This window comes from Lactuca virosa, chromosome 4 (genome assembly GCF_052849685.1).
Source record: "Lactuca virosa cultivar CGN04683 chromosome 4, Lactuca_virosa_CGN04683_v6, whole genome shotgun sequence".
NCBI lineage: Eukaryota > Viridiplantae > Streptophyta > Magnoliopsida > Asterales > Asteraceae > Lactuca > Lactuca virosa.
The window spans coordinates 197,706,155-197,733,261 of NC_136429.1; the positions used below are offsets into that span (position 1 = coordinate 197,706,155).

A 27,107-nucleotide genomic window follows, 5' to 3' on the forward strand; every position below is an offset into this window, starting at 1 on the left:
AACAATTTAGCAGTGAAGTTTGGTTTGAATATATCTTCCACTACTCTCATTTGGTATGTTTGGTAAAGAAATTAAACCTCCCAAGAAACCAAACAAAACCCTTTTAAGATTTATCCCATAATAACACCATCTCAATGTGTCTTCATCATCACAACTCTCCCTAAAATGGAACATCTCATTCGCACTAGAGATCTTCTCAAAACCACCTTACACCAATCCACCCAACTAGACCTCCAAATCCACCAAACCACCACCAATCTCTCCCGTATCAATTCTTCCAAATCCCACATCACAAACATCCCCTCTCTCTCCACCCTCCACCACCACCTCCACCGTGCACTTCCACCCGTTTCCGCCGTCTTCCAGGTCTACCAAGTGGTGGAGGAGCTCGGGGGTTTACTCTCAGACCACCACCCATCTCCCGACCTCCACCACCACCTCTCTCTCCTCAAAAGATTCAGCCAAGCACTCACTCTTCTCACCAACACATGCAACTTAGCCATCCTATGGGTGGAAGACATCAACACAACCATTGTTGACAACCTCTACCACTCCAATGTCTCTAAAACTCTCCATATACTTAAAGAGTTGCAAAGGTTTGAAGAACGTTCTCTTCTCAAACATGGAATTCTAAATGTTGCTTTTGAGAATTTAAAACATGAATTCACAACTCTTTTAATCGAAAACAGTTTCCCTCTTCAAGTTCCTTTGTCTCTTTTCTCATCTGGTGATGATGAAAGTGATGTATTTGATCCAATACCAGAAGCTTTACCTTTCCCCATTGTCAAAAACCTACAAGATATCGTTGCATGCTTTTCATGCAACAATCTTGTGGACCAATGCATTCATGTTTATATAAAGATCAGGGGCACAATTGTCCATAGAAGTTTAGAAGGTCTTGATTTGGATTATTTGGAGATTACATTAACAGAATTTCATAGCGTGCAAGAAGTAGAAGGTTATATAGACGAATGGGGGAGACATTTGGAGTTTGTAGTTAAGCATCTTCTTGAACTTGAGTACACACTCTGTGAACACGTGTTTAGTAAGAGCATTGAAGTCAACGTGTGGAAATATTGCTTTTCCAAAATCGCCCTCCAATCGGGAATACAGAGTTTTATCAAATTCGGGAACACAATTACAAAGTGTAAGAAAGAAGCAATCAAACTTTTCAAGCTCCTAGACATCTTTACCACTCTCAACAATCTCAGACAAGATTTCAACAGAATTTTTGGTGGAAAAGGAAAACCATGTTCAGAAATTCAAAGTCAAACTAGGGGATTACTCAAGAATGTGGTCAATGGGGCATGTGAAATTTTTCAAGACCTTAAAGCACAAGTTGAGCTACAAAGACTAAACGACCCTCCACCAGATGGGACAATTCCAAAATTGGTTATCTTTGTAACAGAATATGCTAACGAGTTGTTAGATGATGAATACAAACATGAACTTGAACAAGTTCTAAAGATCCACTCCAGTTGGCATAATGAAAGTAAGTTCACAAAGGGAATTGTTTCAGTTGAAATTAAAAACATAGTGAAATCACTAGAACTTAACTTGGACACATGGGCAAAAAGATATGAAGATGCTTCTTTATCTTATATTTTCTTGATGAACACCAGTTGCTACTTGAGCAAACATCTAAAGGGTACAAAGCTTGGGGATCTAATGGGGGAATCTTGGATAAAACGACATGAAGTTCATATAGAATACTACACATCACTTTATTTGAAAGAAAGTTGGGGGAGAATTCCAGCTTTATTAAGCAACAATGACAGAAACAAAATGAAAGGATTCAATGATGTATTTGATCAAGTGTTTAGAAAACAATCTGAATGGGTGTTGTGTGATAGAGATTTGAGATGGAAAACTTGCCAGATGATTATGGAAGTTGTAGTCCCTGTTTACAAGACCTTAGTGGAAAGTGGAGCTACTCATAGTCCTAATAGTAATAAGTATTTAAAATATAGTGATGAGAAAATAGAGAATATGTTGACTTCCATGTTTAGGTCAAAGTTGGATAAGTATGGTTCTAGTGCCAAGTGTACAAGCTTGATGGGGAAGATCAAGAATGTTGTTACAGGTCATTTCTCACCAGCAAATGTTGCAGCTTGATCTTCCATGGCTTCTTTCCTAACATAATCATGTACATATTTGCTATTTGTGTATATGTATATAAAACAGACTGTATTTTCCTTATTGATTAATCAAAATATAACTCATCTTACAAAATGGTATGCTCAAAATCAGGAAACTTGTAATCATTGTACCTTGGAGGCTATTTTCTTCAATTGTTTTACTTTCTCAAATTCTAGGGTATGGTAGTTTTTTTCTACTTCCCATGCTGTCTGGGACATACCATTAAAAGACGATTTTGCCCCTTTCTCATCTGTAACTTCTCTAGGGAAAGGAATCCGGATCTCAAAGACATCATTTTGGGGAGAATACAGATGTATGTCAAACCCTAATCGATCAACCCACACCATCTTTGCTTCTGACACCTGAACAACCAAAAGATATATGCATTCAGAGCATATCATAAAGAAGAGATTAATTTTATGACATATTCTGACACCTGTACATCTGAATCCACAAAGACATTGCAAAACCGGAGAACATCTTCCATGTTATTTGTGTTTATCTCATGAACTAGACGCTCAGCAGAATCTTTAAGTGGATCAGCATTTGCAAGTCCATAATCTGAAGAAGAAACCCATACACCATCCTGCATTTGTTGTCTTTGAATATCAGATTATCATGAAATTAAGTAATTTATATGCACAAGTTACCAAATTACACACCTCCATGAAGTTGTCCATTTGCAGTACACGTTGCACATCAAGAATATGGATGAACTCATTGTCCGCTTTTTCTCCAAATCTCTTTGCCCATAGTGACTTAATCTTCTGTCAAAAAAATAGAAGCTTGAAATGTCGATGAGAATCTTAAGATTCGTAAATAGAATTGCACACAGAAGTGTGATATTAATGGAGCCTAATACAAGAAGTACCTTCAAGAGAATTTCATCGTCAGGTCTGTGAAGGCTACCTTGGATGGTGCACTGTGTTGTTCGCAGACCAGATTGCTCTAACTTATTAAGCAGAAGTACATAATCAGTCATAGAAAACATAAATCGTGCGACAAGAAGCAAAATGGATGTAGGTTGAAAAACAATCAAAGATTTTCGCAAATACCTGAACATTAAGGGAGGACCTTTTGTCGTTAGCGAAATGGTGATGAGAAGCACTTAAGCAAACAATTGGTGTGCCTTCTGGGTCAACGGCGAAGCGAACACCAACAGCAAGAGGCCAATTGTCTTGGGCCGTAGTTGAAAAGGTGCCAACAGAGGATAACTCCATGATTGTTCTTGAAATTTCAGCTGGGGAGGGTTTATTACTCTTGGTGGTGGCATTTGATTGTAAATGGGTTTGTTCGGGCGCCAGAGAAACCGAACATCTCAAAGGCTGGAGAAGTAAGGACTTGGGAGGATCGAAGCGAGGTTTGTAGTTAAAGATGGGTTTGGAATGAGAAATTGGAAGTTTTGGGGAGAAGATAGATGGGAGAGGTGAAGTCATAGATTGGGTATGTGGAAGCATTTTGAATTTTGATCGAATGAATGAATGAATTGGGTATTTTCAGAAGATCGACAGGGGTGGGGTGACTGTGATAAGAAAGAATTCTGGATGATGATGTTGATAACGAGTCGGAATTGGAACGAAAATCCTTGATGTTGTCCTGGTCCAGGTCACCAAAAGCCAAAAGGTAAAAGGCAGCATCTACACGACAAACAAAGAAAATTATAAAGTAAATTAAAGTTTCATGTAATTTATACGTTCAGTTCTTAATATTTTTTTAACTCGGGATACCTTACATTTTATTTTGTTGTATATTGGTCCCTACCATACATAAAAATACAATTTTACCCTTATTTATTTCTTTTTAATATTTTTAACATTTATTTTTGTTATTGTAATTATATAAAGTAAATGGGACCACCACCATTGTTACAAACGATACCATCCCCCTCGGCGTCGTCGTCATCATCATCGTCATCTCCGAAAGACATGACAACTATTGTATCCAGCAACCACCATAAAATCTTTTTAACCATGGTGATTGCTTCTTCAATTTACACAGGAATATAGGATAAACCTAATGAACCTAAGATTCGAATGACCGACTCGAACCCGAGTCAAAAAGCACAAGAGCAAGCAAAGAATTCATTAAGAAAGTATCTATCAGAAATACAAGCATAAGCATACATGAAACAACTTAACATAAAATAAATGAATACATACCAGTAACGACGTCAGACGCTGCCCTGGCCTCCTCTGTTGTGAGCTGGAAAGCTTGACCCCTAGCCTTTGGGGTCTCAGCTCTCTCCTGACGTCCATCAGTAATCCTCAAAGTAGTCGATGTTGGTGCATGCACTGGTCTGGCGGCGAGCAAGAGATAGTTGACCTTTACATGGTCAACCCGATCACAGTGGTAACAAATCCTGGTACTCGATAACGGAGACTGCTGACGACAATCCCTTGCGAAATGCGCATTCTTGCCAGATTTGTGGCACCCAGTAGCTGATCGGCATGTTCCCTCATGCATCTTCCCGCACTTGCCACAAGTGCAACCCCTCTGTCCTCCGGATCATGAATCAGCGGGGTTAAACCGCTTCGTTGTTGGTTGTGACTGAACGGGGGTCAACCACTTCTCTCTCGTTTGGGTCTCAATCTCAATCTCCCTCCTCCAAGCGAGGGACTGCAACTTGGAGATGGAACCATACCATTGGGTTGACATAAACTCATGGATCTCCATCTTGAGCATGCTCAAGTAACGAGACATCTAAACCTGCTCTAAAACAACATACTTAGGGCATAAAAGGCTCTTTATGTAAACATCTTGGTGATCTCTGTTATCGACTCTATTGTCTTCTTCAGCGACAAAAACTCATGGGCTAACCTCTCCCTCTCCACCAGTGGAACATACTCAGTACGAAACATCTCCATAAACTGCTCACATGTCAGTGCGGCCTTCTCCGCATGAGAATAAGCACTGGTCACCAGTTTCCACCAGTCCTTCGCCCCCAAACGAAGAAGGTTCAAGGAAAACTTGACCTTCTGGTCCTATGTACACGAGCAGGTGAAGAAACAATCCTCCACATTAGATAGCCACAATGATCGGATCCTTGACCCCGTCGAACTCCAGGGGCTTCGTATTGCTAAAGTCTCGGTACTACACTGTCCCTCTCCCCTGGAGTCCCGCAGCAACAACAACTGTAGTGGCTACGACAACAACAACCTCTATGACGGCAGTATAATGATCGTTAAACATATTGGTCATGGCAGTCTTAATAGACCCAAATACATTCGAGATCGCCTCCTTAACAACCATGGTCACATGGGTGGTGATTATCTCGCGAATCTCATCATCAGACAAACTTGGCCTCTTTGTGCCGCCAACTCCTGATCCAAAACCTCTAATGATCACCATACTGAAAAACAAACCAAAATACATCAGAAAATCCACATTCATACTATTTCATCATTAAGGGTGAGGGAAAACGCAGGTTACAACGATAATGCTCTAAGCGGAAAAACATTTAACAATTAAATGATTAGGGCACATGCAACCTAAAGGGATCTATGTCTTTTACATAAAGGCAACATACTATGAATTATCAATCTACAATAACCCTAATGAAATCAGAATTCATAACGGAAGATTACATAGCTTTTGATTTATTATAGTAAACAAATCTAAAACCCTTCTTCAAAGCTTTTGGAAGCAAGCACCAGAAATCTCGTGCCTATGATGGTTCACACCCAACTCTAGCAACTAGGAGACTTGAAGAGAGAGAGAGAGAGAGAGAGAGAGAGAGAGGATAGGGAAAATCAAATTTTTGGCCTTTTCTTATGAGAATGGAGTGACCGAAAATTGTAGCTCATAGGGTCTAGTTATACTATAATTAGGAAACCCTAGATAGCCTTAATTTGAACAAAAATAATATTATTTCAAAGTGGTAATTATCCAGCTTCCTATTTATCTGCAAGGAATATTCCAGATGCCTTGTAATACCCTAGAAACCATCCACCCCTTCCAAGGAAGGTTCTGGAACCTCTTGCTCAACTATTGTACCATAAAAAATAGACCCATGCACTTTTAATTAATCCAATTAATCCCAAAATTAATTTAATTAATTTCTGATTAATTCTTAATTAAATATTACTATTTCTAATTAATATATTATTTTCATAACATATTAATAAATTCATTTATTTCTATTAATTAATCATATAATAAATCAATAAATCAGTCTCTCTCTCTAAAATTCATCTTATTCAATTACTAGGTTTGAGGGCAACCCAAAAGGACCTTGCTAATAATTCAAGATTATACTAATTTAGTTATTGGCTTAGACACCTAATCCAACAGTCTCCCACTTGGATAAGTCTAAAACTAAATTACTGGTATAACCTCTAAATTAAACAGCAAAGAGTGATTCCATAGCAATTGCCGAACTCTGAACTAAACAGACATTTGTCCAAAGATAAGTGATCAAATATTCCTCCGTTATTCTAGATATCATATGGACATGAGACATGGATTAGAATCAATCTCATTGTCCAAAATTATGTTTCCCAATTTCCTGATTTGTGATGATGTCATAAGACTTCTAATTAAACACATCAATTTAGTCATGGCTAGGCCCAACTCTATAAGTCAACACCAAATCATCGAGGGGCCTACAAATATCGATTTTTCCGTTAAGGCAAAAGGAACAAATAAACTTTTACTCATATGTTTGTATCTTTCACTCACAAAATCGCACATGACACTAAATTTTATAACATCATGTTATTGATGCGTTTTTGCAATATCACTGCACAACCGACTTGTAAATTACAACTCATATATCTTCTCTTGTCATCATCTCTTCTCTTGTTTGGACCATTGTAAGTATCAAGACTCAAGCTTTATTCCATTTCATGGCTAGATCTAGGTTTTTGGTCCCATTTCCTTATGTTATAGCTTATTGGAGTGAAGAAGATCCATAAATTTAGCAACTTTATGGATTCAATTGGCCTTTTGAGTCTTATATCATTCAGATCTGGAAGTTGGTAGAGTATTGGAAGCTTGCGTGAGAACTTGAGGCCATATTTCTAATTTTAACCTTAAATGGTGTAGGGACATGCATGATGCATGCATATCCATAAAGCAAGCATTTTTGTGTACCTTTAGGGTCCCCTTAAGCTTCTGTAAGAATTGAAATTGAAGGCATAATGGATTAAGAACATTGAATCTTTGATTTGGACTTCAGACCGTTCTCACGATGTGAGACATGAGGTCTCACGATGTGATCATGCAAAACCTTTCCCTTGCTGAGTTGTCTGCGTCAGGAGCGAGTCTTTGGAATCAGAACGAGTGACTCTCACGACGTGACCATGGATTTGGTCACGACGTGAGACGCGGTGATTGGGTTTTTGGGCCTTGCTGGGCCACTAGTTTTCTAACTTTGGGCACCTATGGTACTTTTGAGTACGGATTGATTTTGAATTTTACCAGGGTTTGACCAAGTTTGACCCAAGGGTATTTTAGGTAATTTGAGTGGTATTTGAGTTTGGTCATTATTTGGTGTTTAGGTGACCAGTCGAGCTGTCATTTGGAGCTGTTTTCTGCCAGAGATCTTTTTGGACTGAGAGGTGAGTCTTCCTCACTGTACTTGTGGGTCGAAGGTACCAAGGCTGGCCCAATGGATTGATATCATGTTAGATACCGATTGATGTTATGTTGAGTATGCGATAGGCATGTATGTTTATCTTATAGTTGTTGATATGCGTTATATCGGTAGGTCTGTAGGACTACCTGTGATTACCGTTGGATAATTATATGTCTGTTGAATGTGTATATTATCTGTAATATGTCGACATGTCATGTTGGGGTTGAGACTACTACTTTGTGTTGTCAGTCAATAGACTGGGGCAATCCAACCGGGAGGTTGTGGACCCAGTACATGGTATGCATGGTAATCCAACCGGGAGGTTGTGGACCCAGTACATGAATGCAAGTTAATCCAATCGGGAGGTTGTGGACCCAGTATGTGGTATGCAGGGCAATCCAACCGGGAGGTTGTGGACCCAACATGCTAATCTATGTATTTTATATGTTATGTGATGATATTTTGAGGGAACTCACTAAGCTTTGGCTTACAGTTTCAGTTTATTGTTTTAGGTACTTCTGATTGAAAGGTCTAGTATGCTCAAGAGTCATATTAAAGTGATATTGCTAATTAACATATGATACTAATGGGTTACACTAACAACAACTTGATACAATTGATTATTTATTAAAAATTGGTTTTAATAAATATTCAATAAACTCTTAAAATTAAAATGGAAATTATTTATTTCTAGGAAATAATAATTTTCATTAGCAAGTAACATTATATATAATTCATATGGTATGAATTAATAAGTTACGTACAACTTTATGGACTAGTTGAAACTCTTTTGTCTTTTACTCAAAAGACAAAGTTTATATTTTATAAAACTTGAGTTTATAAATTTTAAACAACTCTTCTCTTTTGTATATAACTTTCGAAAATCAGAGAAGAAGAAAAGAGTTATGTGCTTTTGATTATTTGAATGAGAGAATGGTTCTTTGAATATTTAAATAAGAGTATGGCCTTTTGATTATTTAAATGAGAGAATGGTTCTTTGATTATTTAAATAAGGGGATGGTCTGTTGATTAGTTTATTCAAAAAGTAGGAATTGTTTCTACTATAAATACAAGACTTAAAGCTTTCATTTGAGGCTTGATTCATACTCTCAAAACTGTAACCTCCTTAGATGAGGTTACTCTCACTCTCTTTTCTTCATCTTTTCTTGAAGTTACTTGCATCTTCACGCTCTCTTTAAGTTTATATTGGTTATGAGCTTAAAACTTAAGAGTTTAAGAGTTTATGGACTAGCATCTACATTAAGTTGAGTCATTGTTGGTGTCTCAAAGGTTCCACATTCTTCATCAACTTCCAAGCCTCCCAAGAGGACCCAAAGAACTACAAAGGTTGTCATTTCTTCACCTCTTCTTTGGTTGGTGTGTAAATCTTTCTACAACTTGCAAGAAGATCCTTGGTGGGTATAAAATGTTTATGTTATTTCAAAATTTTAAGTCTTCCGTTGCCATATTTTTCTAGTTTATGAAACTATTTTTGAACAAAAACCCAATAATTGGTATCAGAACCACCTCACAAGTTTGGTTAGATTTTTTTTTGATTTTTGGAAATCTTAGTTTTTGGAGAATATGGATAACTTGTTTTAGTATAAAAATAAGCTCATACATATTTTCTATGACAACTTTATATTTGTTATTTTATGTGACAAAAGTTCCATGCATCTTTTGTCATTTAAAGTTTTCTTAGAAAAACAAAAGTTGTTTTATGTGTATGTTGATGTGTATGATGTGCATAAACTAGCCAAAAACCATTGTGTTTGTTGTGTTGTTGTGTTGGTTGTTTTATAAAAATGGTTGTAATAATTTATTTATTCATATATTATGTAATAAATTAAATAGATTAGTTTTCTTGTTTATTATTGTAAAGAAATAGATTAGTTTTTAGAAATAATTTATTTGTACAAAAATGTAACAAGAAATGAAGTTGGAACCATTTTTTGAAGATAAAACAACAATTTTCGAGTCTAAAAGGTGTGCATGATTTTCAGTGACATTTTCTGAAAAGTATCACTAATGTTGTTTACAAAGGGTTGTTGGACTTTTAGCGACAGTTGTTGAATTTTAGCCTTCAAGAAGTTTTTCCAATCTTTTGCAAGCAATTGGTGTTTACTCAAGTGGGAGCTTCTACAACAACATTACAAAGGTTTTTTGGTCACCGTAAATGTCCCTTTAGGAATGGACTTGACAACTTTTGTGTTGGCTCACAAAAATGTCATTACTTGGTTATGTTTATGCACATATCTTTTTATGCATGTTTGTGTTGTTTATTTTATGCAATTATTATGTGTGGTTGATAAATTAGTTTTTCACATGCTAAAATAATTTTGGACAAAATAAACATCACATTGAGTTTGGGTTTTCAAAATTAGACATAAGATGTAACAAGTTATTATTTTAAAATAAAACCCGGTTTTATAAAATCGTAAATAACGACAAATTTTAAAATACTCCATTATAAGTTTTAAAATGTTGATTTGTAACACGCATAAAATCATTCCAAATTTGAACTTTTAAAAACATTTCAAAACCATTAAATCATTACAATCTTGTTTTCAAAATGTATAATATCAGAGTTTTCCCAGAAACATAAACAAAACATGAGGAGCTGTACGATCACGCCTTTGCCTTGCCGCGATCCCCTGATATACCTGAAACAATAAACTGAAACTGTAAGCCCGAAAGCTTAGTGAGTCCCCCCCAAAATACCCATACCACAACAATATACATATAATCATAAACATCATACTATGGGTCCAGTCAACCATCAGGTTGGAATACCCCAGGCCTACCACCAACAGGTTGGAATGCCAACATACTATGGGTCCAATCATCCTCGGGATGGAATACCCCAGGCGCACAACCAACAGGTTGGAATGCCCACATACTATGAGTCCAATCATCCTCGAGATGGAATACTCACGGCCCACAACCAACAGGTTGGAATGCCCAGGTCTATTGGCCTCCGCACAAAGCAGATAAGCCTCAACCGCCAAACAAACATGTGCACATATAACAGATAATCACATGACAGTCTACAGACCATAATGATCTAACAGATTATACCGCATAGCACATAATACCATCCTATCTACCAGGATACCGATCTAACAGATCATAACACATACCATATAATATTATCCTACCCTTTAGGATACCAATCTAACAGATCATACCACACACAATATAATCTTATCCTACCCTCTAGGATACCGATCTAACAGCTCATACTAGCATAACATAACCGGATAACAATACAAAGGGCCGGCCTTGGTGCCTTAGACCCTTGAGTATAGTGAGGATAACTCACCTCGCAAGCAGCTCGGAAGGTAGTGTCAAACTCCTCCAGATGTAGCTCTAACTCCAACACCTATATTCACCAATGTCCTTTGCTATCAATATTCAATTTACCAAAATACCCTCAGAAGTCAACTGGTCAACCCTTGGTCAAAGTCAAAGTCAACTGTCACAGTCAACAGTCCATGTTGACCTCAACTCGTCGAGTACCCTTAGCTACTCGCCGAGTTCTTCGCATAACTTGCCAACTCGCCGAGTCACTCGTCTGACACGCCGAGCCTACGACAATCTTCGTCGGACTCGCCGAGTCACCCTACTGACTCGCCGAGTCTACGACAATCTTCATCAGACTCGCCGAGTCGTTCAAACACTCGCCGAGTCCCTTCAGTCCTTCATCCATACAGATGCTTTTTAAGCCATGCTAAGGCTCCATATTGTAGATCCAAGCTCCTAGGGCATGTTTATCACGTAAAGTTGCAAACTTTACGTGCATGCAAGGTGTTAATGACTTAAATCAAGCTAAAGAAGAGGTTCTAGGCAAAAGAGCTTCACCAACATGCTAAGGACTGAAACTTTATGATGATAAGAGCCAAGATGAGCCTAGATCTGAAGTTGCAACTTCAGATCTTGGTTCATCACTCGAAATGCAACACCAAATGCCCAAAATGGTCCCAAAACTCAAATATAAAAAGGGATCTAGCTAGAAGAAGCTCAAGGTGATGACTTGATACCTTCAAATGATGATAAACTGAGGTAGACTTCAGATCCCCAACTGTTCCTTGCTCAAAACTTCTTGATCTTCAAGCCTTTCCTCACCAATATCCACCTTTCAAGCTCAAACACACAAGTATGGAGAGAAAATGGAGATTTAGGGTTTCTGGACTCACAGGGGCTGTAAGGGAGGCTAAGGGGGCAAAGGATCCTTTACATAGGATGCAAAACCCCAGAAATTAGGGTTTCACCCTCCAACTCCAACTCGGCGAGTCACTCTTCTGACTCGGCGAGTTGGTCACTTAAGCACGTGGCCCCAAACCCGCTGCTACTCGACGAGTCAGGGCATCCAACTCGTCGAGTAGACCATGAAATTTGAAAATTAAAGCCATGATATTAATACCTGAGAATCAGGGCGTTACAGTTCTCCCCCACTTGAACTAGACTTCGTCCTCGAAGTCCGATGCGGTGAACAACTCCGGATAGTGCTCCCGCATCTCAGCCTCCGGCTCCCAAGTCCACTCGGAACCCTTCTGATGCTCCCACTGTACCTTCACCAAAGGTATCTCTTTGTTCCGTAGAATCTTCACCTTTCTTTCTAGTATGGCCACTGGCCTCTCCACATAGTTCAGGCGCTCATCGACCTGAATGTCATCCAAGGATACCACCGCCTCCTGGTCCATAACACACTTTCGCAATTGCGAAACGTGGAAAGTGCTGTGAATCTGACTAAGTTCCTCCGGAAGCTCTAGCATGTATGCCACCTTGCCAATCCTGGAAACAATCCTGAATGGCCCAATATATTAGGGACTCAATTTTCCCCTCTTCCTGAAGAGGGTCACACCCTTCCAGGGCGAGACCTTCAGGAGTACCATATCACCGACCTGAAACTCTAACTCGGATTGGCGCCGGTCGGCATAATTCTTCTGCCGACTCTGAGAGGTCTGCAGCTGCTGCCTAATCTGCTTAATCTTCTCGGTAGTCTGCAAGACTACCTCCGTCCGACCCATCACCCTGTGTCCGACCTCACCCCAACAAACCGGGGTGCGACATCTCCGCCCATACAACAGCTCGAAAGGCGGAGCGCCAATGCTGGAATGATAGTTGTTGTTGTAAGCGAACTCTGAAAGGGGTAGGTGGGAATCCCAGCTCCTACCAAAGTCAATAACACACGCCCTCAACATGTCCTCAAGGGTCTGAATGGTCCGCTCACTCTGACCGTCGGTCTACGGGTGAAATGTTGTGCTAAAATGCAACCGTGTGCCCAGTTCCTCGTGGAACTTCTGCCAGAAGCGGGAGGTAAATCTAACATCTCGATCATAGACAATGGAGACTGGGACTCCGTGGCGAGCAACAATCTCGCGGACATACACGTCGGCCAACTTCTCGCCCGATGAACTCTCCCGTATGGCCAAGAAATGGGCACTCTTGGTCTATCGATCCACAATGACCCATATAGCATCAAACCCCTTTGCCGTTCTCGGCAACTTGGTAACAAAATCCATCGTGGTCTGTTCCCATTTCCACATGGGAATCTCCAGGGGCTGCAACTTGCCATGCGGCCTCTGATGCTCGGCTTTGACCATCCTACATGTCAAGCACCTCTCGACGTACCAAGCAATTTCTCACTTCATACATGGCCACCAGTAACTCAAACTCAGGTCTCTATACATCTTGGTGGCCGTCGGGTGAATAGAAAAATGAGACTTGTGAGCCTCCTCCATGACTGTCTGTCTTACCCCACCGGACATCGGAACCCAAACCCGACCGCATCGGGTCAATAATCCCCGACTGTGCTGCTCAAACCGGGTGTTCTCACCCCTAATCCTTTCCAGTTTCCAGTTCTCTGGTTGCATGCCCTCCACCTGAGCATCCCTGATCAAACTCACAAGCGGAGAATCCACCGCTATCCTCATACATACCACTGGGGTGGAAGACCCAGCTGACTTGCGGCTCAAAGCGTCCGCAACCACATTTGCTTTACCGGGGTGGTAAAGGATCTCGCAATCGTAGTCTTTGACTACATCCAGCCACCTGCGTTGCCTCATGTTCAGGTTCGGCTGATCCATGATATGCCTCAAACTTTTGTGATCCGTGTATATAGTACAACGGACCCCATATAGGTAATGCCTCCATATCTTGAGAGCGAACACCACCGCTCCCAACTCTAAATCGTGAGTAGGATATCTTGTCTCATGCGGCTTCAGCTTCCGCGACGCGTAGGCTATCACCCGTCCTCTATGCATGAGGACCGCCCCCAAACCTGTGATGGATGCATCACAGAACACCACAAAATCCTCCACTCCCTCCGGGAGTGTCAAGACTGGAGCCTCGCACAAATGCTGACGGAGGGTCTCAAACGCCCTCTGCTGCTCAGGACCCCACCAGAAATCCACCCCTTTCCTTGTTAGACGAGTGAGGGGTACTGCTATCTTTGAGAAATCTCGAATAAATGTCTGGTAGTACCCTGCTAATCCCAGAAAACTCCTGATGTCCGAAGGAGATCTCGGTACCTCCCACTGCATGACTGCCTCGATTTTGGCCGGGTCGACCAAAATCCCCTTCTGGTTAACGAGATGTCCGAGGAACTGGACCTCTCGTAACCAAAACTCGCACTTCGAGAACTTGGCATACAACCGTTCTCGTCTCAGGACTCCTAACAACTCCCTGAGGTGCTCCTCATGCTGCTCTCGGGTCTTGGAATATACCAAGATATCATCAATAAATACGATAACCGAGCGATCAAGCATCGGTCTGCAGACCCGATTCATCAGATCCATAAATACTGCCGGCGCGTTGGTGAGCCTAAACGGCATCACCACGAACTCGTAATGACCATAACGAGTCCGAAACGCATTCTTCTCCACGTCCTCCTCTCTGACCCGGACCTGATGATACCCCGACCTCAAGTCTATCTTGGAGAACCAAGATGCTGTTGGATTAATGTCTAAGTCCATAACTATAATTGGTAAGACTTGACCCGACCCGGCATGGTCCATTTGGGTTGCATGGCATCATGCATTTGGATAGACTATAATGAGAGAAATAACATTTAAGGTTGGTTAATATATTATAAGTTCTAATATATTAATAAGGTTATTTAATTAGTATTGATCAAGAATTAATTTGGAATTAATTAAGTGATCAAAAGGAGACTAATTAAATATATGGGTTGATTGTGTAAATCATTCATTCTATTATATGTGGGCTTGTGATCCAAGATTCCTTATGTTGGACTAAGTCCATGGGGTGACCCATGGATACTCCATGGAGGTTAAAATCCATGGAGCATAAGGAATGGGTAAAGTTATGAGTTACATGGTGTAACCCTAATAGCCACCATATAAAAGAATCCCATGGCTCAAGAAATCGTGCACTAATGTGTGAGTGTGAGGGCTAGACGATTTCAATGAGTGTTCAAGTTTCTCTCAAGTTATTCCAAGTGTATTTGGTGTTGTGTGAACCATTTGAGGTGTCACACTTGGGGCGCTAGGCACTCAAGCTTCATGAAGACATTCTACATCAAAGAGATATGTATTCTATCTTGTTATATTTATTATTTTGTATGCTAGATTAGGATAATACCTTGGATGTTCATAATTGTATGTATAATAGAGAAAACATAGATCCAAGGTATTTAGGGTTGCATGTACACTTAGGAGTGTTAGAATGCTCATAACCCAACAGTGGTATCAGAGCCTAGGCTTGTTTTCTTGTTATACTTGCAAAAGTAGCTGAAAAATCGAGTTGGATGCATATATTCGATTGTTTTGGCTGGAATTGGGCTAGGAACATTACCCTAAGATGTTTTTGGACTTATAAACTAGTTTTTGATGTGATAATGTTCATGCTAATCCAATTTCTAAGATAATTGTCATAATTTCAAGATTTGTATTAGTTTGTATGTTCATGCTAATTTCTTGAAGATTGATGATTTGAATTATCTTGTTCTTATGAGGTTCTTAGATTAATAGAAAAGTTGTGTGAAATAGTTGTTTTCAATCCATTTTAATCTAAGAGTTGATTCCAAAGTGTGTTTTTGTAACTTGTCCTCAAGTTATATGAAAAGTCACATTTAAGAATCATAAAACTCATAAAAGTTGGCAAAGGTTACAAAATGAAGAGTCTAGTTCTAATTAAATGGTTTTATGACTCCATAACTTGTCCTCAAGTTATGGAGATTCAAGAGTCTCTTCATTAAATTAAAAAAAAAAGTGTAACCTTAATTAGTTCCATAAGTTACAATAAAAAAAAGTTATTTTTTTTATTAATTAGTTTAAATTCTTCCATAACTTGTCCTCAAGTTATGGAACTTGAAGAGTTTTTTTTTAATTAAAACTACTTTAAACTCATAAGTTATGGAATTAATTAGTTTTGAATAGTTTCAAAACTTGCCCTCAAGTTTTGGAATTTGAAAAGTTTTCACTTATGAATACTTTAATTCCAAGTTAGCCCTTAGAATTTTAAAAGTTAAAATTCAACCCTTATACTTTATAATATTATAAGTTAATAATATTTATATATATGTATAAGAGTAAAGTCAGTCTTACCGTTAGTAGGCCTCATTCACGAAGCCGGTCTATAAAGGGGGTATAAGGTTACTGCCTATAAAATGGCAGTTTAATGGGTGTCCACTCTCACCCACCGCTTCCTTGACTGGTGGAGGGTCGTTAGCCGAACGGGTAGGACAAGGACTATAATTCTCCTTTCATTAAAAGTATTAATGATAAATACTAAGTAACTAAACTCTTATTAATACCCAATCTTAGTTACTTAGGAAAATGTGAATTTGGTGCTAACCCATGAAATTACACTTTGCACTTTGCTTAAGTCGTTAGTGGAGCGTGTGTGGTTAACCGGCACACTAACCTGGACTTAACAAGGTAGGCAAAGGGTAACTTAATATTTATCATAGTATCGGTGGAGCGTGTGTGGTTAACCGGCACACTGATTAAGGGGTAAATATTAAGGGTACCAAGTATATTTGCATGGTTATTCACACCTTGTTTTGTGATCCTCGGCATCCCAGTCACAAAACTTGAAGGGCACACTCGAGATTGAAACATGCCTTTGAATAGTTCAATGAATCTCAAAGATCTAGGACTTTCAAATCCAATTAAAACCTAATAAATTATTTCGTTTTTCATGGTGGAAATTGGTGAATCGTCATTCACCTACCTTCAAATATTTTATAGCTTGGATTACGACATCCCTCTTCTAAGTTATAAAATAGTTTGTTGGGTCCTAGCCTTAATATTTCATATTGGGTGTCATATTAAGGACTTTAAATCAACTATCTTGAATATCTCCCAAAAACATGTCTGGTCTAGACATTTATGATCTTCCCAAATCTCTTGAAACAAGCTTTCCTAAATGAAGATGATGTCCCATGGATATCATACTTCTTTCACCTCCTCCAATTATTCTCCCTAACCCACAAGTTCCTAAAAAGTTTAAGGTCACTCAAGCCCTATTGGCAAGGCAAGGTCTAGGTGTGATCATATCTTGGAGATGTAGTCACATATTGACAAGCCGGGAGAGTTGGGTGTCAAAGTCTTGAGAAAGTTGGTGGCTCAACTACTTTCTAAGTCACATAGTGAGTTCTTTTGGGAATCCTATGAAACAGACTAAGCAAGACCCTTAATGATCTTATCTATTTGCTAAGATCAACTTCCTAAAACGCTATGGACATTGACAATGATGACATTGGATATCCAGTAAAGCTCTCTCTTCCTAATGGAAAGGGATCAGCCATAGTCAACTCGGTTGACCCAATGGTAAAGAGAGAGGCGAAGTCTGAGATAGTCCCATTATCAAGGGTCCATAGGTAACTATTGCCAAAGGAAGGGGCATTGGTTATGAAGCTGCCAAATTTACCCAAGGATGTTAAAGTCAATAAGTTTGGCTCTACTTCAGGTAAAGTCCATTGTCTAACTCTATTAAGTACATGCTGATTCTGATCGCGAAGATGGATTTCAATCGCATGGTTCGGTGATCATAATTTTGGGCTATTACTTAAGAGTTATGATATTTATATTGCTTACGAATAGATAACAACAAGGTTTTCATATGGATTGTAAGGATAAGTTTTTCCGCAAAGTTTTAAAATAAAAGAAAAAGGTTTTGATTTTATTTATCCTTACAATGGCATTTGTGAAAAGTTGTTGCTTATAAGATTCCATTGATAGCAATATTGGAAAAATGGATTTGATTCTTTCGGTTGTGGTAGTGTCTAATATTACCAAATAAGGAAAGATTCTCATCACCCAAGGTTCAATTGGACCGAAACTTGGAATCATGCAAGTTGTATAGTATGATGAATGAGAACTTTCAGCTTGGAAAATTAAGACTAATTCCTTATGTGAATAAGGAAAGGACTAAGGGATCGAGTACACATTCTTGTGCACTGGTCAAGTCCACCACAAAAGATCAAGAAGACTATTCGTCATTATTTACTTAAGTTCAGTAAATATGGTTATACTTATAAGTTTAAGTATAAGTCTGTAGCATTGGAGAAGTTTCAATGTGAGACAGAACGAATAAGAAGAATCAAAGTATGGCAGAAAGATAAAAGTTTCTCAAATCTGAAAAGATGGGAGAGTACTTTAGTATCATGTTTATGATCATCTTAATGATTAAGATACCATATCATAATTGGTCCTCTAAAGTCATCTTAGTGCATTCTTATGACTAAGAAGAGGAGTCATGAATTGTTGAAATGGTTAAATCAAAAAGATGAGTCATACTTCGTTCCAAAACAATTCTTAGAGTCATACTCCAAGATTGTAACTTGAGTGACATATCTTAAAGAGGGTTTGTTAACACTAGTCAAATGTAAGAGTAAAAGGTTATCTACTCTTGTACATTTGAAATTGGTAAGTTGTGATGTTTTGGATAAAACAGAGACCAACTTAGGCAAATTGTGTAAAGTGTTAGTCTTGATAAAGAATCCGCACTATCTCTTGAATATTTGACAAGGGAGTCTTATATGTCAAGAGGACAGTGGGAGTCTTAAAGCTCTTGAAAGTTTCAAGACTTAATCAAGAATAAAACCTAAAGTCCTTCACTAGCACACGACTTGAGGTTTATAACCTATCGTGTTGAAATTTTTGTGCCTATTCAAGTTGGCTTTGCATAGGAGTTCTGAGAGTTCTCAATTGGTTGCACAACTACTTGGAAGCAATGGAAGGCACCTGAGCTGCCAAATGGCAAGAATTTAAGATTGCACAAGTTTAATCAATATGAGTTTGGATTTGTCACTAACCTTGTCTTGTGATTATGGTTTTGACAAATTCACATGGATAAGAACACATACACTATTAAATCTAAGTGTCATAAGGTTTCTCTCCGATTCATGAAAATGATGGTGAGGAAACACTTTCACTAAGTAGATTTTAGCTAGATAGCAATTGTGATATTTGCATTCTCAAAGTCGTTAGTGGAGCGTGTGTGGTTTACCGGCACACTAACATGGACTTGTGAGAAGTGGCAAAGGTCTAAACAATTGAGACTATGATTACGGCATCCCTTTTTCATAGTTCTAAAATTGTTTAGACACACATGTGAGCTATCTAAGAGAGGTGTATGATTTTGATAAAGTTTTATCAAAACAATCTAGTATCAGAAATCTGAACTTTGGTAAGAAAGTCAGCTGATTTCTGAGTACATGTCAAAGCTAGTGGGAGCATAAGTGTTATGCTAATAATCATCATGTTAGTGGGAGCATGATAATTATGACAAAGGTTGCAAGTTAGCAATGTTAATTATAGAAAACAAAAGTTTCAATTCGTGAGGTTGCAGGGGTTGAAAAAGTTGTTTTGCTATAATTAAGGGAGATGAAATTATACTTCATTTCAATTCTAAAAGCTTAGATTGAGATTTTAATCGTATTTAATCAAGGATATATATATGAATTTTAATGTTGGAATGGCTCAACATAAGGAAATTCTATATATGGGTCCATTATTTGCGTTCTAAAATTCGATTATGATTACGACATCCCTTTTCATAATCTGAATTTTGAGAACTTGGCAAATTGAAATGGAAATATTATAGCAAAAGACTGGTTTAGTCTTTATGTGAGACATCATGAATCGTGTCCCATATGCTTCGGATATAGGATCGATTACATGTGCTATATTCATCCTTTCTAAAATTTTCCAAATGCCTGGGGCATTATGAAGGGAAAAGGTCTAGAATTGGATATGACTAAAATAATTAAGCAATTGTCGAGGACAATCTAAGGTTTACCAAAGATTGGTTGCTCAAGGACAGTTGGAAGCATAATGTTAATTCTGGAAGGACCATATTGACATAATCTGTAAGGAGGCAACTCTTGTTCAGAAGTGATAGTCAAAATAGAATATGGAAATGTTTCAAAGTTAGAAATTATTCAATCTGTGTAAGATTAGGAAACTTAATGAAAGAAGGATGTTTCCAAGGAGCTGATCTCCTTTGGAATGCTCTGTAATGATTGTTGTCAAGTCTTTTTGACTTTGTGCATAATCATTAAGAGGATCAATGCATATAAGTTTAGAATCTAACAGATTTCAGTAAATGGCATGAATTTGGAATTCTTGCATTTGCAGTAAGGATTTGGGACTGTGAAAAGAGGATCATTGGAGTGATGTTCAATTGATCTATTTTACAAAGTAAAGATCATAGACAAACATAGTATGCATACTTGGTGTATGGCATGACTAGTGTTTAGAAAACATAGTGTACATGCTTGGAGCATGGGACAACTATTGTTTTAAATTCAAGTATAAAGTTGATAAAACCGAAACAATGAATAATTAGTAATCAGTATGGTGATAAATAAAAGTGTTTATTTATATTCATAGGGTTTGATACCATATTTGATTCATTTATTCTTGTGTTTCACTTTGCATGTTTTGACTTCCATAATAACTAGGTTATTCTTCCGGAATGACTAAGTTATTCAAACCATCCACAGTCGGTCATATGTTGGAAGTAGATATGAATCAAGACTGTCATGGGGTGGTTTGTAGAGGTCCAAGTTGGTGGACAAAGTGGTGCTAAAACACTCATGAGTGCTCATAAGTTCTGAGTATTGGATTCAACCCGCGCTCATTTGAATCACTTCATGGATTTTATCACGAGTGATCATGAGACGATAATATCTTATATTCTTCAAACCTAGAGATATGAGTTGTTACTATGAGTTGGTTATACATTGATTGCACGAAAACGCATTGGTAACTCGATGTTATAAAACGTGCCTTTGTGTATGATTCAACAAGTAGTAGAACAAGCCATATGAGTCGAAGTTTATCCATTCCTTTTACCTTCGGGATAAAAGCGATATATGTGGGCCCCTCGATGATTTAAAGATGATACATGTGAGTGCTTGGCCAAGCCAGGACTGATTTGATTTGTACAATCAGTCAGTCATCATGAATCGGAAATCGGGAAACAACAAATGGACAGAGAGAATGATTGATAATCCATGTCTCAGTCCATATGATATCTAGAATGGAGGAATATATGATCCCTTATCTAATGGATAAGTCATTGACAAAGGTCAGAGTTCATCGACAAGGTCAGAGTTCGACAGAAGCTTTTGAGAGCTACGATTGCTGATCGGTTCCTGAAGTCATACGCAATAATAGTTTTAGACTTATCCAAGTGGGAGACTGTTGGATTAATGTCTAAGTCCATAACTATAATTGGTAAGACTTGACCCGACCCGACATGGTCCATTTGGGTTGCATGGCATCATGCATTTGGATAGACTATAATGAGAGAAATAACACTTAAGGTTGGTTAATATATTATAAGTTCTAATATATTAATAAGGTTATTTAATTAGTATTGATCAAGAATTAATTTGGAATTAATTAAGTGATCAAAAGGAGACTAATTAAATATATGGGTTGATTGTGTAAATCATTCATTCTTATATATGTGGGCTTGTGATCCAAGATTCCTTATGTTGGACTAAGTCCATGGGGTGACCCATGGATACTCCATGGAGGTTAAAATCCATGGAGCATAAGGAATGGGTAAAGTTATGAGTTACATGGTGTAACCCTAATAGCCACCATATAAAAGAATCCCATGGCTCAAGAAATCGTGCACTAATGTGTGAGTGTGAGGGCTAGACGATTTCAAGGAGTGTTCAAGTTTCTCTCAAGTTATTCCAAGTGTATTTGGTGTTGTGTGAACCATTTGAGGTGTCACACTTGGGGCACTAGGCACTCAAGCTTCATGAAGACATTCTACATCAAAGAGGTATGTATTCTATCTTGTTATATTTATTATTTTGTATGCTAGATTAGGATAATACCTTGGATGTTCATAATTGTATGTATAATAGAGAAAACATAGATCCAAGGTATTTAGGGTTGCATGTACACTTAGGAGTGTTAGAATGCTCATAACCCAATAGATGCACCCTGTAACAGATCAAAGAGATCATCTATCCTAGGGAGTGGATAACGGTTCTTCACCGTTAATTTGTTCAACTCCCTATAATCAACGCACATCCGGTGCGAACCGTCTTTCTTCCTGACGAAGAGAATCGGTGCTCCCCATGGAGAACTGCTAGGTCGAATGAACTGCTTGCCCAGCAGTTCCTGCAGCTGTGATGACAACTCCTGCATCTCGAGTGGCGCCAACCGGTACGACGCCTTGGCGATAGGAGCCGCACCTGGCACCAGGTCGATCTGGAACTCGACCTGCCTCTCCGTAGGTATCCCTGGCAACTCCTCCGGGAACACATCACTAAGCTCTCTAACCACCGGAACCTCTGAAACTGGAGTCTGGTCCCTGACCCGCGTATCTACCACATACGCTAAATAACCCGCACACCCGTGCTGGATATACTGCCGAGCCCTGGCAGCTGAACAAAACCCTGATCCCACTCTGGTGCCCTCGCCATATACAACCAGTTCTCCCCCGCTTGGGGTTCGAACCACTACCCGCTGACCCTCGCAATCAATCATGGCACCGAATCGACTGAGCCAGTCCATCCCCACAATCACGCACACATCCCTCATGGGAATCGGAATCAAGTCTATCGGAAAAGATACCCCGAAGATATCCATCTCACATCCTCGATAGACTGAAGAAGCAGAAACCCCGTGCTCGTTGGCGATAGAGACTCGCAACGGACACTCTAGCTCGCTAACTGGCATACTGAACCCCCTACTAAATGTCTGTGATACAAAAGACCGAATCGCCCCCGAGTCAAATAAAACCAATGCAGGAAAGGAGTTCACTACAAACGTACCTAATCATAGGTACAACAGATAAGCATAATTCAAATAAACAAATGAGATAAAGAATAGAAACATATCAGCAACCACATCCGGTGCTGCCTTGGCATCCTCGGCCGTAAACTGAAAAGCACGCCCCTGAGTCTTCGGAGGCTCCGCCCTAACTGGCCTCCCATCCGTAATCCTCAATATATCCGGCGCTGGAGCCTGCGCCGGCTTGGCGGCTAATAAAGCACACTGGGCCTTCGTATGGCCCACCTGCTCACAATGATAACAAAGTCTGACCCCGGAAGTCGGAGTCTGCTGCCTGCAATCCCTGGCCAGATGGCCGTGCTTGCCACAACGGTGGCACCCACTCCCTGCTTGGCACGTCCCTAAATGAGCCTTCCCGCACTTTCCACAAGTGCGGCCTGGCTGTCCCCCAGTCCTGGTATCAGCGGTCTTAGACCGCTTCGGCGCCGGCTGCGACTGTGCCGGTGCATGTCGCTGCTCTCTCAACTGCAGCTCAATCTCCAACTCACGCCGCCTCGCGGCCTCCTGTAGATCCAGCAAAGTATCGCATCGTTGTGTGGCAACAAACTGACGAATGTCAGTCTTGAGCATGCTCAGATAACGTGTCATCTGAGCCTGCTCCGAGGCAAACTCCGGGCAAAACATCGCCCTCTCAATAAACATACGGGTGATCTCCGTCACCGACTCAGTACCCTGTCTCAGCTCTAAGAACTCCTGTGACAACCGCTCGCGCTCGACCCGAGGAATGTAGCGAGCGCGGAACATATCCCTGAACTGCTCCCAAGTAACAGCAGCTCTCTGGTCATCCGAATATGACCCAGTAACCAATCTCCACCAGTCCTTTGCCCCGGTCCTCAACAAGTTCAGGGCACACCTGATCATCTGGTCAGTAGGACACGAGCACGTGAATAAACATCCCTCCACGTCAGACAGCCACCTCATGGCTACGATAAGATCCTGAACACCATCAAAAGTCGGGGGCTTCGTGTTATCGAAGTCCTGGTACTGGAAGCCCCAACTGGCTCCTCCCCCTCCTGCGGCTATTACAGCTGCGGTAGCTGCAGCGACAGCCGTCTCAGCAAGGGTTGCATATCTGTCATCAAAGTACTCCATCATAGCGGACTTAATAGTCCCAAACAACTCCGGAATCTGACCCCAGACAATCTCGACCACTTCCTCGCGGATGATCTCCCTGACCCGATCTTCTGTCAACACTGGCCCCTCCTGGCTGATAACCTCAGGTGCCGCTGGGGCCTCCTGATCACCCTGTCCTGATCCCGATCTGGATCCAGTCGTGAAACGCCTCATAACCACCATACTGAAATATAACAGGAAGATATCAGACAATCTGCATAAATAACCGGGAACCAACTTCCCTACTAAACCCTAGGGGTTGTGACTTTCTTGATACGCGTATGGGTCCTGTGCTTTCAGTAGTACAGACCCATACTACCTTCCACACCTACCCATATTTATCTCAAGTATCACCACAACACCCTAACAATATACATAACATAATGAGCGCTCAACCCTCACTTCTAGAGGAATGCTAAATATCTCATAACTGGCCTCCCGACCTCACACGACCCACCTATCCATGAAACTTCCACCAACCCTGTAGCACTAGTGTATGCTAGTCATACATAACGCTGGACCCTATAGACTTTCGAATACTTGATCCTACCCTAAGCCTTTCATCAAACAAGAACAGGAAATAAGGCCAAACCAAACATTCTCAGGCTATAGATCTTAGTTATGTACGACCCTGATGCATACACTAAGCAACTACAATAATGATGTCAGTCTCATATAAGGAAAACTCTAGGCTACCAGGCATCATTTAATCAGGCAATTCTATCATGCACTTCCTGAAGATCCCTAGCCTAGCACTATCATGCTGTTCTAACATATCACATAATCAAATAACTGTATGGTATTTTGGGGTCTACTTACTGGCTTCGGCTGATCGTACACCCTGCATCCTCCTTTACTTATTTTGAAAACCATTTTAGAAAGCATTTTGAAAAACCTTTCCTTGATTTGAGACTGGAGTTACACGAGTGTTCCTCCAATTCACTCAAACCAAGGCTCTGATACCAACTTGTAACACCCATAAAATCATTCCAAATTTGAACTTTTAAGAACATTTCAAAACCATTAAATCATTACAATCTTGTTTTCAAAATGTATAATCTCAGAGTTTTCCCAGAAACATTAACAAAACATGAGGAGCTGTACGATCACGCCTTTGCCTTGCCGCGATCCCCTGATGTAGCTGAAACAATAAACTGAAACGGTAAGCCCGAAAGCTTAGTGAGTCCCCCCCAAAATACTCATACCACAACAATACACATATAATCATAAACATCATACTATGGGTCCAGTCAACCATCAGGTTGGAATACCCCAGGCCTACCACCAACAGGTTGGAATGCCAACATACTATGAGTCCAATCATCCTCGGGATGGAATACCCCAGGCCCACAACCAACATATTGGAATGCCCACATACTATGAGTCCAATCATTCTCGGGATGGAATACTCACGGTCCACAACCAACAGGTTGGAATGCCCAGGTCTATTGGCCTCCGCACAAAGCAGATAAGCCTCAACCGCCAAATAAACGTGTGCACATATAACAGATAATCACATGACAGTCTACATACCATACTGATCTAATAGATCATACCGCATAGCACATAATACCATCCTATCTACCAGGATACCGATCTAACAGATCATAACACATACCATATAATATTATCCTACCCTCTAGGATACCAATCTAACATATCATACCACACACCATATAATATTATCCTACCCTCTAGGATACCGATCTAACAACTCATACTAGCATAACATAATCGGATAATAGTACAATGGGTCGGCCTTGGTGCCTTAGACCCTTGAGTATAGTGAGGATAACTCACCTCGCAAGCAGCTCAGAAGGTAGTGTCAAACTCCTCCAGATGTAGCTCCAACTCCAACACCTATATTCACCAATGTCCTTTGCTATCAATATTCAATTTACCAAAATATCCTCAGAAGTTAACTGGTCAACCCTTGGTCAAAGTCAAAGTTACCTGTCACAGTCAACAGTCCATTTTGACCTCAACTCGTCGAGTACCCTTAGCTACTTGTCGAGTTCCTTGCATAACTTGCCAACTCACCGAGTCACTCGTCTGACACGCCGAGCCTAAGGCAATCTTCGTCGGACTCGCCGAGTCACCCTACTGACTCGCCGAGTCTACGACAATCTTCATCAGACTCGCCGAGTCGTTCAAACACTCGCCAAGTCCCTTCAGTCCTTCATCCATACAGATGCTTTTTAATCCATGCTAAGGCTCCATACTGCAGATCCAATCTCCTAGGGCATGTTTATCACGTAAAGTTGCAAAATTTACGTGCATTCAAGGTGTTAATGACTTAAATCAAGCTAAAGAAGAGGTTCTAGGCAAAAGAGCTTCACCAACATGCTAAGGACTGAAACTTTATGATGATAAGAGCCAAGATGAGCCTAGATCTGAAGTTACAACTTCAGATCTTGGTTCATCACTCGAAATGCAACACCAAATGCCCAAAATGGTCCTAAAACTCAAATATAAAAGGGATCTAGCTAGAAGAAGCTTAAGGTGATGACTTGATACCTTCAAATGATGATAAACTGAGGTAGACTTCAGATCCCCAACTGTTCCTTGCTCAAAGCTTCTTGATCTTCAAGCCTTTCCTCACCAAGATCCACCTTTCAAGCTCAAACACACAAGTATGGAGAGAAAATGGAGATTTAGGGTTTTTGGACTCACAGGGGCTGTAAGGGAGGCTAAGGGGGCAAAGGATCCTTTAAATAGGATGAAAAACCCCGAAAATTAGGGTTTCACCCTCCAGCTCCAACTCGTCGAGTCAGTCTTCCGACTCGGCGAGTTGGTCACTTAAACACGTGGCACCAAACCCGCTGCTACTCGACGAGTCAGGGCATCCAACTCGTCGAGTAGACCTTGAAATTTGAAAATTAAATCCATAATATTAATACATAAGAATCGGGGCGTTACATGATTTTTGTAACTTATATAAACTCCAAATATATAAGTAATAAAAATGAAGTTTTAGTAAAGATATA

General features: G+C 40.0%; 2 protein-coding genes across 3 annotated transcripts; one reads left to right on the forward strand and one right to left on the reverse strand.

Annotated features, from left to right (window-relative positions):
• Positions 1 to 89: 89 nt before the first annotated feature.
• On the forward strand, positions 90 to 2,232 carry LOC145107892 (exocyst complex component EXO70I-like). The gene has a single exon (XM_079044850.1). The coding sequence runs from the start codon at positions 166 to 168 to the stop codon at positions 2,113 to 2,115; it is 1,950 nt and encodes a 649-aa protein (XP_078900976.1). The 5' UTR covers positions 90 to 165; the 3' UTR covers positions 2,116 to 2,232.
• PGR7 (proton gradient regulation 7) lies at positions 2,171 to 3,731 on the reverse strand. 2 transcript variants are annotated; one of them, XM_079044852.1, is made up of 5 exons: positions 3,195 to 3,731; positions 3,011 to 3,091; positions 2,802 to 2,903; positions 2,576 to 2,725; positions 2,171 to 2,501 (listed from the first exon to the last, which is right to left on the reverse strand). In XM_079044852.1, the coding sequence occupies exons 1-5, from the start codon at positions 3,594 to 3,596 to the stop codon at positions 2,262 to 2,264; spliced, it is 975 nt and encodes a 324-aa protein (XP_078900978.1). In that variant the 5' UTR covers positions 3,597 to 3,731; the 3' UTR covers positions 2,171 to 2,261. The 2 variants fall into 2 exon arrangements, with proteins under 2 accessions (XP_078900978.1, XP_078900977.1); XM_079044851.1 differs by having other exon boundaries at positions 2,802 to 2,906; positions 3,195 to 3,729.
• Positions 3,732 to 27,107: the final 23,376 nt, after the last annotated feature.